The sequence below is a fragment of the Prionailurus viverrinus genome, chromosome E2, assembly GCF_022837055.1.
Source record: "Prionailurus viverrinus isolate Anna chromosome E2, UM_Priviv_1.0, whole genome shotgun sequence".
NCBI lineage: Eukaryota > Metazoa > Chordata > Mammalia > Carnivora > Felidae > Prionailurus > Prionailurus viverrinus.
In genome coordinates, this window is record NC_062575.1 from 49,786,233 (window position 1) to 49,800,206 (window position 13,974).

General features: G+C 56.7%; 1 protein-coding gene across 1 annotated transcript; it reads left to right on the top strand.

The window, feature by feature from the left end:
• The first annotated feature begins 2,832 nt into the window (after positions 1-2,832).
• Positions 2,833-5,854, top strand: RABAC1 (Rab acceptor 1). The gene is made up of 5 exons (XM_047837326.1): positions 2,833-3,010; positions 3,324-3,536; positions 3,838-3,935; positions 5,437-5,538; positions 5,621-5,854. Exons 1-5 carry the CDS (start codon positions 2,955-2,957, stop codon positions 5,707-5,709), a joined length of 558 nt encoding a protein of 185 aa, XP_047693282.1. The 5' UTR covers positions 2,833-2,954; the 3' UTR covers positions 5,710-5,854.
• The last annotated feature ends 8,120 nt before the right edge of the window (positions 5,855-13,974 follow it).

The window sequence follows — 13,974 nt, forward strand, 5'->3', positions numbered from 1 at the left end:
CCTGCCTCAGGGGCCCTCCCATCTCTCACACTCTCTGCCTTAGGGCCTCCTCCCCCCACATCGCCCCTGTGCCAAGGCCTCATCTCCTGACTCGAAGTCCCCCCACCCCTCTGAGGGCCACTCCCCACATGCCTCTGGACACCACTGTCCACGGCCCATGCTGTTCGACACCTTCGCTAAAGAAACCCAACAGCTCTCGTAACAAAAGTCAAACCCAAATTTCTCAAGGTTGGCCATGGGAGGAGGCCTCTGGACCTCTGTCTCCGACTGTCCCCGAGATCCATGTCCCTCTCGAGGGCGCCCCTGCTTACCCCTGCTGCCCCCATGGCTTGAACTCGGGTGCCACTTCCCCCATTAATGCACTGGGCTGATTGTGCCTTAACAGTCCTCCTTTGTAGCCGGACCCAAGTGGGAAGCCTCAACAAGATTCGGCTGCAGGCCTGGGGCCGACACAGGGAGGGATGAACGGTGACCGGCCAATCTGACCTTCAAAGTACAGCTCATTGGCTCATTCAGCTTCAGCTCGGGACCTCCCCGCAACAGGGGCCCTTCCGGCTTATTGCTCACCAGCCCCTTTGGCAGGGGCCGTCTCCCCAGCCCATGGGAACGCCCTCCAGCAGGCCTCCAAGTCCAAACCAAAAGGGACAGTGGATCTTAGGAGACAGTGGAGTTAACAGTCACCTGGATATTCTGGCTGGATATTCTTCGTCAGGTCCACCCAGCCCTGAAACTCCAGTCCACGTAAGGGAGCCCACAATTCCCCGTATTTCCACACACATTTCCTGAGGCTCTTCTGGTGTGCGCCTTTAGAACTCTGGCCATGAACCCACCCTCACTCAGGGGCAGGGGCAAAGGCTGAGAGGGAGCCATGGCTGTGGGAACTAGGGGAAAGGAAGGGCCATGTCTCAGACACCAGCCACACCTTGGGACATCCAAGGGGCCTGCAGCTTCTAATACGCGACTGTTAAATTTAGGAAGGCAAGGGGCGCCTGGCTGGCTCAGTTGGCAAAACATGCGACTGACTCTTGATCCCGGGGTTGTGAGTTCAAGCCCCAATGTTGGGTATAAAGATTACTTTTGGAGCGCCTGGGTGGCTCAACTGGTTAAGCGTCCGACTTCGGCTCAGGTCATGATCTCACGGTCCGTGAGTTCAAGCCCCATATCGGGCTTGGAGCCTGGAGGCTGTTTCGGATTCTGTGTCTCCCTCTTTCTCTGCCCCTCCACCCCTCAAAAATAAAAAAACATTAAAAAAAAAATTTGAGGGGTGTCTGAGTGGCTCAGTCGGTTAAGTGTCCAGCTCTTGGTTTCGGCTCAGGTCATGATCTCACAGTCCATGGGATTGAGCCCTGCGTCAGGCTCTGCACTGACATGGCAGGGCCTGCCTGGGATTCTGTCTCTCCCTCTCTCTTTGCCCCTCCCCTGCCCTCACTCTCTTTCTCAAAATAAATAAACTTTAAAAAAATTTTGAGGGGCGCCTGGGTGGCTCAGTTGGTTAAGCGTCCGACTTCGGCTCAGGTCACCATCTCACAGTCTGTGAGTTCGAGCCCCGCGTCGGGCTCTGGGCTGATGGCTCAGAGCCTGGAGCCTGCTTCCAATTCTGTGTCTCCCTCTCTCTCTGCCCCTCCCCCATTCATGCTCTGTCTCTCTCTGTCTCAAAAATAAATAAAAACGCTAAAAAAAAATTTTTTTTTGAGAAGGCTTACCTCTAGAAATAATCAAAACATTTATGATAATGTAGTGGCAGTAACATTGACTACCGTTTATTGAAGTGAATAAAGTGTCAAGACTCTTTCAAGCACTGTATATGGGCCATTTAACTGAATCATCATAACCCCATGAGTGAGTGTGGTACTATTAGGATCTCCACTGCCCTGATGAAGTCACTGAGGTTCAAGGTCGACACAGCCTAGACTTCCATCTCTGACTCCAGAATCCCGGGTCTGTCAGTTATAACAATTCCCTCTTTTATTTATTTAACATTTTTTAAAGTTTATTTATTTTGAGAGAGACGGAGCACATGAGCGGGGGAGGGGCAGAGACAGAGAACCCCAAGCAGGCTCCGCACTTCCAGCACAGAGCCCCATGTGAAAGCTCCAACCCAGGAACCGTGACATCATGACCTGAGCTGAAGTCAAGAGCCAGAGCCTACTGAGCAACCCAGGCGCCCCAACAACTCCCTCTTTTAAAAATTCTCAACCCTTTCCCAACTCCCCTCTCCTATGGGAGAGGAGGGGGCGTCCCAAGGTCCCTAGTCCTAACCCATTCATCCCTGGGAGCTCAAGGGTTGGGGGGCGGGGGGGCTTTGCCCGCCATCTCAGATACCCACTCCAGCGACCATGGCCCTCTCGCCAGTCTCTGCCTCCAGGAAAGAAATAGATTCCCAAGAATTGTCTAGTCTCTCCCGTTCAAAATGCGGTCCATGGACCAGTAGCATCAGCGTTACCTAGGAACTCGTTGGAGATGCAGATTAACGGGCCCCACCCTGGATCTGCGGAGTCAGAACACGTGAGTGTCTTATCAAGCCCTCTGGGTGTTTTGTATGCACTCTAGAGTCAGGACGACAGTTCTCCACGATCCCCATTGTACCCTGCAGGGGAGTGAGTACACGACGACTGCTTCTGCTTCTGCCTTTTGATCTCCCGGAACGCCCCGACTCCTGAAGACCCACCTTCCCCAAGCCGAACGCCCCGCTTCTAAAACTATAACTCCCACGATGCCCAGAGGCGCTCCGCCGCTTTACGCGACTACACCTCCCAAGGTGTTTCGCGAGCCAGACCCTCCCAGGCGTCATCAGGACTACAACTCCCACAATACTCGGCGGCAGAACCACCGCCCCGGCGGCTCCGGAACGGCGCCACGTCTGCTCCGCTGGGTGGGGCAGAGCTCGCGCGGGGCCGCCGGGGTCTGCAGAGCCCCGGGCTCGTTACAGCGGCCCTACCCCTCACGACACAGACATGGCGGCCGAGAAGGACCCGCAGAAGGATGCCGAGCCGGAAGGGCTGAGCGCCTCGTGAGCAAGCTGGCTCTAGCCCGCCCCTGACCGAAACCCGGGAGCCCTGGCCCCCCGCCCCCTCCTCCCTCGGGTCCCAGAAATCCGGGCCCCAGACACTAGAGTCTGGGCCCCTGGTGTCCTCTTCGAGGACTCTGGAGTCTGGGCCCTCGGCCCCTCCTCCCAAGATCCAGAAGTCTTGGACCTTTACCCCGTAGCACCCCAGAGTCCAGCCCTCCCCCCACCCCCACTCGGCCCCCTTATTGCTCAGGGGTAGGGGATTGGGGGTCCAGGCTCCATCCCGGTCTACCGCTGACCCGGCCTCGTCCACTAGGACCCTGCTGCCGAAACTGATCCCATCGGGCGCGGGCCGTGAGTGGCTGGAGAGGCGCCGCGCGACCATCCGGCCCTGGGGCTCCTTCGTGGACCAGCGGCGCTTCTCGCGGCCCCGCAACCTGGGCGAGCTGTGCCAGCGCCTCGTACGCAACGTGGAATACTACCAGAGCAACTATGTGTTCGTGTTCCTGGGCCTGATCCTGTACTGTGTGTGAGTGCCTCTCCCCCCCCGCACTTAACCCCACCGGCCGGGCCTCGCCGCCCCCCACCCCCCCAGAGCACTGCGCACCCCGCACCCCCACCCCACCCCCGGTCGGCCCCGCCCTCCGCGTCCAGTCCCTCTTCTCACTGGCCAGGCCCCTACGGCCCCGTCAGCCTGGCAGGGACACAGTGTGACCAGATGTGACCTGGTCTCAAGGGCGTAGCCTGCCATCCACCGGTGTAGGTGGTCAAGGTCCCCTTGGTTGGCTCATTCCCAGCTGCCTGACCCATGCTTCCCTACCCTCCTCCAGGGTGACGTCCCCCATGCTGCTGGTGGCTCTGGCTGTCTTCTTTGGCGCCTGTTACATCCTCTATCTGCGCACGTTGCAGTCCAAGTTTGTGCTTTTTGGTGAGAAATCCCCTGTCCTGACGGTTCCCTGATCCTTCATATCCTGTTCTTGGACCACAAGCCTTAGACCCCCAACCCCAGTCTGCCCAAGCCTAGATCTACACCAGATCCCTCAAACTCGACCCATCTCAGACACACCAGATACTCACACCCAGTCTCAGACAGCCGCCCCCCCCCCCACCCCGCCGCGTTGGCACTCCTCAGCCTGGAGATACCCCAGAACCTACTCTTCACCCTGTCCCTCAAACCTACTTTTCGTCCTCCATCCTCCTTCACCTCCCTGCAGAAAGCATCAGCTGCAAGTACCCACATTGGACACCAGGTGGCGACCTTACGCCGGCCTAGATCTGTGTCCCTGCCCTTTCCTGCTTCCTGGGGTGGGGCCAGAAAGATCTTGGGACTGCTCAGAGAGGGAAGCTGAGGTTTGTGGCTCATGTGGTCCCAGACTGGCCCTAGGCACCACTGGGAAGAAAGAGGGGCCTGAGTCTCCACTCGGGGGAAGCTCACGGTTCCGAGTGGTGAAAAGGGAGAGCTGGGTTCAAACGGGAAGACCTAAGAGAAAGTCCCTCAGGGGTTTGCACGTTCCATCCATGACAGGGGTGAGCTGGCTGAGGGGCATGTCAGGCACACACAGGGCATGGAGGGAGTGCCTGGAGCACAGCCATGACCCCGCTGCCACCGAGGCACAGAGACCTGATCTTCCGCTGTGCCACGAGAAGCCAGAAATCTATATTACTATGTGAGATCATTCAGTTTCTCCATCAGCCATAAACCAGATTCTTGGGGAACTTTGTACAGACACAAGAAACACGCCCACAGGGATGCCTGGGTGGCTCAGTCATTTGGGTGTCTGACTCTTGATTTGGGCGTAGGTCATGATCTTGTGGTTCGTGAGTTCAGGCCCCACATCGGGCTCCATGCTGGCAGTGTGGGGCCTGCTTGGGATTCTCTCCCTCTCTCTCCTCCTCCTGCACTCTGTCTCTCAAAATGAATAAATAAACTTTTGGGGCGCCTGGGTGGCTCAGTCGGTTAAGTGTCTGGCTTCGGCTCAGGTCATGAACTCAGGTTTGTGGGTTCGAGCCCCATGTCAGGCTCTGTGCTGACAGCTCAGAGCCTGGAGCCTGCTTTGGATTCTGTGTCTCCCTCTTTCTCTGCCCTCCCCCACTTGCACTCTGTTTCTTTTCTCTCTCAAAAAGAAATAAACATTTAAAAAAAAAAAGGAGAGCGATAGTCTGGGGAAGGGGGAGCCTGGGGGCTCCCTAGCAGGAGTGGGGCTGAAGGGCAGTGAACAGCAGGGAGAGGGCAGGGAGGGAGGTGTTCTCTGTTCTGGCAGACTGTGGGAACATCAGAGAAATGGGTGAGGCCAGGGCTGGAGGGGCCCTTGACATGAGGAGTTTGGATGATCCTGAGGCTCCCGGAGCTTGTGACACCAGACTGGCGTGGGGGGCACCAGGAGTTACCGGGGAGAGGGCACGAGTGTCCAATGCCGTCTGTCCCCCAGGCCGAGAGGTGAGCCCAGCCCATCAGTACGCTCTGGCCGGGGCCGTCTCCTTTCCCTTCTTCTGGCTGGCTGGTGCAGGCTCTGCCGTCTTCTGGGTCCTGGGTGAGTACAGGGTCCGGGGAGCCGTGGTGGGCGGTGGGGGGCAGGTGAGGAGTGAGGCCCTGATCTGCCCATTTTCCTGCAGGAGCCACCCTCGTGGTCATCGGCTCCCATGCCGCCTTCCACCAGACCGAGGCCGGGGATGGGGAGGAGCTGCAGATGGAACCAGTGTGAGGTGTCTGAGGACCCGCCGGCCCCCCGAGGCAGCTGCCTCGTCCCTGGTCACCCCTGCCCCGCACGGCCCTGCACTCCTGGCCGGAGCCCCCTTACAGGCCCAGGAAGGGATTCCAGCTTCGGAAATAAAGCTGTTACAGTCGTCCTTCGGCCGATACTCCCCGGGCTCTTCTGTGGGCCCGCGCGGGGGGTGTCGGGGAGACTGCAGAGACCAAGAAGGAGGGGGCCCCTGGCTGGGGCGGTGGGGGATTCATCAAGCAAGATAAACCACTAAACTATGATAGGACCGCAAATGGTGGTGAGTGCTGGGGAGGGGCGGAGAGTGAGCCAGCCAGGGGTACCCCCAGACCACGCCCCCCGCCCCGCCCCGTTCAGTGATTTGCTAGGAGGACTCGGTATATAGTTGGAGCTACAGCTGTAATTCTTTATCGTGGAAGGTGACAAAGCGAAGAGAAAAGGCACTTGGGGCAGAATCCAGAGAAATCCCGGCCCCAGCTTCCCAGAGTCCTCTCTCAGGGGACTCCCACACGCTGTGCTCGGTTCCTCCAGCGGCGAGTTGTGACAGCGGGTGTGGATGTCTGCCAGGGAGGCTCATTAGAGACTCTGCCCGGGCTTTGTGCTGGGGGGCGGCCACACGAGCACCCTCCGTCTAGCGTGTACCGGAAGCCCAGGCTCCCAGAAGGAAAGCAGGCGTTCGGCATAAACAGTACCCTCCGCACAGTGTAGACACAGTGAGTCACTCTTATCGAGGACCGGGGGGAAGCCTTCTGGAATCGCAGTTCCCAGACACCAGCCCAGGGCCAGCTATGCAAGCAGCCCTCTGCAAGGACAGCCTACCGTGTTAACACTTTCCTGCATAAAGAAAGTTCTGGAGACGAGTCACAGGTTGAGGAAGGCCTCCCCCAGGTGCCGCTGAGTGAAGGGGCAGCTGCAGATCCTTAAGAAAATGCTCTGGGCAGAGGGAGAAGCGGGTCAAAGGTCCGGAGGCAGCAGCGAGCCTGGGGGTCCTGGGGGTGCAGCCAGGAGGCCCACGTGGTGGGGGCAGCGGGAAACTGGCCGGCTTCGGTGAAGGCTGTGGTTTTACCCTGAGTGAGGTTGCGAGTGATGCAGCCTGCGTTTCATCCTAACATGAATACCTTCCACCACCTGGGAGCACTGACACAAGAGGACCACGCCCGACAGGGGAAACACCAGGCAGATGTGACAGCAAAGCGGGGCTACCACACAGGGCTGGTCTGGGAGGGCTCTCGGAGGAGGTGACCTTTCAGTGAGCCTCGAGGGGACATGGAGGCAGCCCTGGGAAGAGCTGTGGGTGGGGTGGCCTGAGCAGAGCCACGGCCCCAGACCTTACAGCGCGGCCCCCTGGCCTCTCCAACCTGGAGTGTCGCCACCCAAACTCCACCCACTCACCATTCCGTCAGCAGGTGTTTTATCGAGTGCCCACTGCGTACCCCGCGTTGTTCTGAAATCATTCCGTCACACGAGGCACCAGCCACATGTGACTAGTGAGCACTTGAAAGAAACGTGGCTGGTCTGAATTGAGATGTGCTGTGAGTATAAAATCCACATCAGGTTCCAAAGACTTAGCAGGAAAGGGTATAAAATGTCTTAATTATTTTCTATCCTGGCTATATGTTGGAAGGACAATATGTTGCAGAGACGAGGTAAATGTATTATTTTCACTTTTTTCCTTGCTTTTTAAAATGTGATTAAGTAGGTGGGGCGTCTGGGTGGCTCAGTCGGTCGAGCATCTGACTCGTGATCTCAGCTCAGGTCTTGATCTCGGGGTCATGAATTCAAGCCCCACATTGGGCTCCGTGCTGGGCATGAAACCTACTTTAAGAAAAAGGTGATTGAGTAGAAAATATAAAGTTACATTGGGGCTCATATCCTGGGGTTACTGGACACGCCAGCTGACATGCTGGGGAAACAGCAGCACCACAAACAGACGAGGCCCTGCCCTCCCGGGGCTCACGTTCAGTGGGAGAGGCGCTCGATACACAAACCAAACGCCCAGCAGACAGGAAACTCAGCAAGTGATCAGCTTGTGAAACCAATAAAACCGGACTGGGCGAGGCTAGAGAGTCCTTGTGGAAGGAGAGGGCTCACTTAGCGTGGGGAGGCAGGGCCCTGCTGGGCACCAGGAGGAGATGGCTCCTTGGAGGTCTGGAGGAACAGTATTCTGGCCAGAGAGGACAGCAAGTGCAAAGGCCCTGGGGTGGGACCTGCTCAGTGACAAGGCAGCGCTTGTGGCTGGGTGAAGGGAGTGAGGGGAATAGCTGTAGGAGATGACGGTGGGGCGGTTGTTGGAGCCAGATCATGCAGGATCTGCAAGCCATAGAGAAGGTCTTTGGATTTCAGCTTAAGGTAATGTGGGCTCTAGAAGGGTTTTGAACACTGGGGGGACAGGGTCAGGTGTGAGTTTTAGAAATATCCCTCTGGGGTTCATGTGGGGGATGGGCTAGAGGGAATGGGGCCGGGGAGGATGAGCCAGGGACGTGGAGGGGAGAGGAGGGACAGGGAAGACAGGTTCAGGACAAGGAGCTCTGTGACGGGCCTGCGTGGGAGCTGAGTGGGAGGGGGCAGGCAAGGATGACCCCCAGGCTTCAGTTTCCAGCAAGACAAGGAGACCAGGGGGCCTGGGTGTCTGGGTCCACGTTGGTCCCAGTCAGTCATGGGGGGCGTGCTTCCAGTGGCCGCCACCAGAGGGCGGAAAAGTGCTTCCTGTAGACTTTCTCCAGGGAGGGAGCCAGAGATGGGCTTCTGGGAGATGAAACCTGGGAGCCAGAAGCGGAGGCAGCACCCGCCCCCCCAACACCCCCCAGGTCTACTCCAAGGCCAGGCTCCCAATCCCAGGTCTGGGGTAGTAGATGGTGTTTTGTTTGCTGATCGAGATGCCTGTGCTCCTGGGGGAGACAGTCTTCAAGCCCACGGGGTCGGTGGCCACCTCGTCCAGTTTATGCTGCTGAGCCTGGAGGGAATGTGGTCAGGCTGCCTTGTTTGCACGTGACGAGGTCAGGGGCCCAAGGGCCGAGACAGAAATCACTGTGGCAAGTCAGCAGCCTGGGGTTGGGGGGTTATGGTTGGGGTTGGGAGGTTGAGAGCCCAGAGGTTAGACCAGCCCAGAGGTCGAGGACTGGGTGGGGGGGTGGGGGCGGGGAATGACTGATTACAGGTCCCTAATTCTGATGTTGGGTTATTGAGATGCCTCAGACCAGAAGTCTTCATCCGGATGGTCAAGCCTGTTCCCCAGACATGCCTCCTGAATGACCTTGCGTTGAGAGGCTTGGATTGGGGCGACAAAAACCAGGAGGGCTCGGTGTCTCACCAAGGGGACAAAGGACCGGTCATCTGTTTTGGTGACGGATCCTGGGAGTCCAGCTGGCTGTCCGGGAGTGACAAATAGGGAATGTGGCTGTCGACTTCATGATTAAAGAGCCCGTGGGTCCAGGTTTGGCATGACAGGTACAAGGGATCTAGTCTCGTGCTGAGTGATGGGGCCAGGGAGTGCCTAAGCCTCATTTTAGGTTTCAGATGGGACACCCCGTTGTCTCAGTTGCGGAGACAGTTTCTAGTTTGGGGTGATAGAAAACTGGGGACGGGGCACCTGGGTGGCCCAGTCGGTTAAGCATCCGACTCTTGATTTCGGCTAAGGTCATGACCCCAGGGTCTTGGGGTCAAGCCCTGAGTGGGGGGCTGAGCTGAGTGTGGAGCCTGCTTAAGATTCTCTCCCTCTCCCTCTGCTCCTCCCCCACTAGTTTTCTCTCTCTCTCTCTCTCTCAAATTGAAAAAAAAAAGAAATTTGGGATCTTTTATCAGCTTTGAGGTGATCATTTATCTAGTTTTCGATGATAGAAAAGGGGTGTGGGTATCTAGGTGGCTAATTTGGGGGGATGACCCTGAGAGTCCAGGACCCTTGCTTGGGATGACAAGGTAGGGTGTCCCCTTGGCTGGAGGTGAACTGATTGGGGTCTGTTGTCCCCTTGAAGCAGCAGAGACAGGCCACGCTGTCTAGTTTAGAGCAGGAAGAGCCCGGGGGTCCTGCTGTGTAACTTGGGACAACAGAGTTTGGGGGGGGTCTCGTGGCCATGTGCAGTGACAGTGACTGGGGAGTCACATTTTTTAGTTTGGGGAATGTCTGCTTGTCTAGTTTGGGGTTAAGAACACAGTGCGTCTAGTTCTCAAATGTTAAGTGACAGATTAGGGACTCTTTTGTCGGGTTGGGAGTGACCGGGACTGGAGTTGTCTGAGATGGGGGTTTTTGTCAGGATTGGGGTGATGGAGCTGGGATTCTAAGATGTAGTTTGGGGAGACAGATAGTATGTAGTTGCTAGTCTGAGACACCAACATTAAATTTTTTTTTAATGTTTCTTTATTTTAATTTTTTTAATGTTTATTTATTTTAATTTTTTAACGTTTATTTATTTTAGAGACAGACAGACTGCGAGCGGGGGAGGGGCAGAGAGAGAGGGAGACACAGAATCCGAAGCAGGCTCCAGGCTCTGAGCCGTCAGCACAGAGCCGATGCGGGGCTCGAACTCACGGACCGCGAGATCATGACCTGAGCCAAAGTGGGATGCTTAACCGACCGAGCCACCCAGGTGCCCAAGACACCGACATTTTAAGGTTTGGGATGCCAGACTGAGCATTCAGGGACTAGTTTGGAGCAACAGAAATCAGGGATCAGGTGTGCTCCATCAGGGTGTCTGAGGCTTGCAGTCTGGTCATCTCATTTGGGGTATCAGACACAGAGTCCAATTGTCCAGTTTGGGGTTATAGAGACCGCCGAGGGACCGGTTATCTGGTTTGGGGTGATGACACTGGGGTTCGGGGCTTTGGTTTGGGGTGAGAGACATTGGGGTCCACTTGATTAGTTTGAAACGGCATACACTGCAGGTCTGATCACCTCGTTGCAGTGACGGACTGACTGGGGTCTGTTGTTTGGCTTGGAAGGCAGAGCTTAGGGACGTGGTTGTCATGATTGGGATTTTGGAGGACGCTGGGCTTTCTTTGTCTCACGGGGAGGCCAGATCCTGGGGATCTGGATGCCTAGTTTGGGACATACAAAGTGGGGGTTCATTTGCCTAGATTGGGGTGGCAGAGACTAGGGTTCTGGGAGTCAGGACTTGGCTTGGAGTGACAGAGCCTAGGAGGCCAGCTGTCTAGTTCAGGATGACAGAGATTAAGAATCCACTTTGGGGCGGAGTGTCTGGGGTTCTCGGGTCTAGTTTGGCATGGGTGGAATGAGGGGTCTGTTCCGTTCAGGGTCCCGTTCAGGCAGATGAGTCTGCCTGACCAGATGAAGGTTAAAGGGGATGGGGGTCCCCATCTCTAGCGTGAGGTGACACTTCTTGCACCTAGGTGTTCGATATTGAATGACAGAGGGACCCTTGCCTTGTTCGGGGTAGCAGAGTCTTGGGTCAGCTGCCTGGTGCTGTGGGTCAGAGAATGGGTTCCAGGAGTATTTGATAGAGACTGAAAGCTTGGTTGTTGTAGGGAAGAAAGCGGGGGGCGCCTGGGTGGCTCAGTGGGTTAAGCGTCTGACTTCAGCTCAGGTCATGATCTCCCAGTCCATGAGTTCGAGCCCCGCATCGGGCTCTGCGCTGACAGCTCAGAGCCTGGAACCTGCTTTGGCATCTGTGTCCCCCTCTCTTTCTGCCCCTCCCCTGTCTGCTCTCTGTCCCCCCCCCCCAGACAATAAATAAACATTTAAATTTTTTTTTCAACGTTTATTTATTTTTGGGACAGAGAGAGACAGAGCATGAACGGGGGAGGGGCAGAGAGAGAGGGAGACACAGAATCGGAAACAGGCTCCAGGCTCCGAGCCATCAGCCCAGAGCCTGACGCGGGGCTCGAACTCACGGACCGTGAGATCGTGACCTGGCTGAAGTCGGACGCTTAACCGACTGCGCCACCCAGGCGCCCCTGTTTAAAATAATTAATAAAAAATAAAAGAAAGCAGGGTCCCAGGGATCCTTTGGGTTGACAGACTCTGGACGTCTGGCTGCCCAGTTTTGTGGGACAAAGATGAGGGTCCCTGAGATATTTGGGATGCCAGATGGGGGTCTGGTTATCTAGTGTCGAGCGACAAACCAGAGGTACTAATGAGCATTTGGGGCAAGGAGACTGGAGGTTTGGCTGTCTAGTTTTATAGGACAGAGGCTGGGGTCCCAGGATATCTTGGGGTAACAAACCAGTTAAGGCTGGAGGTTTGGCTGTGTAGTCTGGGTGGGGGACTGGGGCTCAGATTGCTAACTTGTGAAGGCAGTTGAAGCGACAGACTTTATTTCCCCCATTGTCACATTTGAGGTGACAGAAACTATAGGTCTAGTCGTCTTTTTTTTTTTTTCACGTTTATTTATTTTTGGGACAGAGAGAGACAGAGCATGAACAGGGGAGGGGCAGAGAGAGAGGGAGACACAGAATCGGAAACAGGCTCCAAGAGCCCGACGCGGGGCTCGAACTCACGGACCGCGAGATCGTGACCTGGCTGAAGTCGGACGCTTAACCGACTGCGCCACCCAGGCGCCCCTATAGGTCTAGTCGTCTTGAGAGGGTGACAGAAACTATGGGTCTTGTTTTCTAGTACAGGGTGACAATGACTGAGCGGGCCTTTTGTCCAGTTTGGGTTGAGAGCGATTTGGATTCTGTTGTCCAGTTGGGGGAGACAGAGGCTGGGATCAACTGTCTTGGTTGGGGTGATGAGACCAGATGTCGGGGGCCCTGTTTTGGGGCGACGCCAGTGGGGGATTCAGTCGCTCAGTTCCAGGTGACAGAGACTGGTGTCCTTGGGGCCCATTTGTGTGAACACCAGTTCAGTTTAGGTTCAGAAACTGTGAGGCCCATCACCTTGCTTGGGGTGACGGGTTGGAGTTCCCCTGATCTATCTGGGGGTGACGGGATGGGGTAGCAGAGACTGGGGGTTCCGGTGGGTAGTTTGAAGGAACCGGGACGGTGTCTGTTTGTCTCTTACGGATGACAGAATAGGGGTACCTGGTTGAGGGTCTCAGAGGCTGGTACGTACTTTGGGGTAACAGATGAGGAGCTCAGTGGTCTAGTCCGGGGGAGCATAAAGTGGGGATCTGATGGCACGATTTGAGATGATGCTCGTTGTGGACACGTTTCATAACAAGGGCCTGGTGCTCTGGGGGAGGTTGGACTGGGGAGCAGGAGCCCCGTTTCACATGACAGAGGGCCTGGTGCGGGGTCTTAGGCCAGGAGTCCAGCTGTGTGGCGCGTGGCCACATGGGAGGCAGCTGACTGGCTTGGGGCAGAGGCTGGACGTGTGGTTGTACAACTGGGGGTGCAGAGACTGAGGACTGCCCTTCTCAGTTTGGGGTGGCAGGAAGTGTCATTCCAGTCTCCACTTCGGGGTGCAGGGCCCTGGGGCCTTCCAAATGCGGCCGAGTCTGGGATGCTGATACCTGAGTGTTCCTGTGGTGATGGAGTCGGGGCTTTCCTGCACCCAGGTGTGGGGCTCCCCGGATAAACGTACACTTGTGAGTGAACGTGGCCAAGGGCGTGGAGCCCTGTTGGGGAGTTACTGAAGCTGGGAGTCTGGGCACTCGGAACCTGGGAGTCCGGAGGTCAGGACTCCAGGACCCGGGATCCACTGGAGGGATGCTTGATTGGGTTTGGGGGTGTCTGTGACACAGAGTCAATGGCTCTCAAGGCTGGGGGCACCCCCACACGTGAGTGTGGGGGCGACGGACACTGGGACAGAGGTAGCCAATGTGGGGAAAGTTGAGGTTGGGGCCCGAATGCCAGGCTGAGGGGTCCCTGAGGCTGTGGCACAATGAGCTGTGGGGCTTTCTGACTGAGGGGGCGTGAGAGAGCCTTGACTGTCTTAATCAGACACAACAGGGTCCCAAGGGTCAAAGTGTAGTTCAGGGGCAAATGGTTATGGCGGTCAAGATTCGTGGTTGCAGGTGAGAAAAACCGGGGACCCGGATCCCTCCTTTGGGGAGGAGGGATGCTGGGTTTCAGATACCGAAATTGGGGTGACCACAGTCCCTCCTGCCAAGTTCTGGGTGTCTGTGAGCCCATGTTCCTGATTTGGGGGGGTCGCAAGCCAGGCTCTGAATCTGTGATAGCGCAGGCTCAGGTGGGGACAGCAGGTGGTTCCTGAGGCCTGCCTCGGCGTGACTGTGGGGTCTCAATGCCTGTGGCGCTCTGCCTGTCAAGTTTGGGGTGAGCGCCTCTGGAGACCCAGCGGTCCAACTGAGAGTGACGGGTGGCGGTAGCCGACACGAGCCATTCAGATGT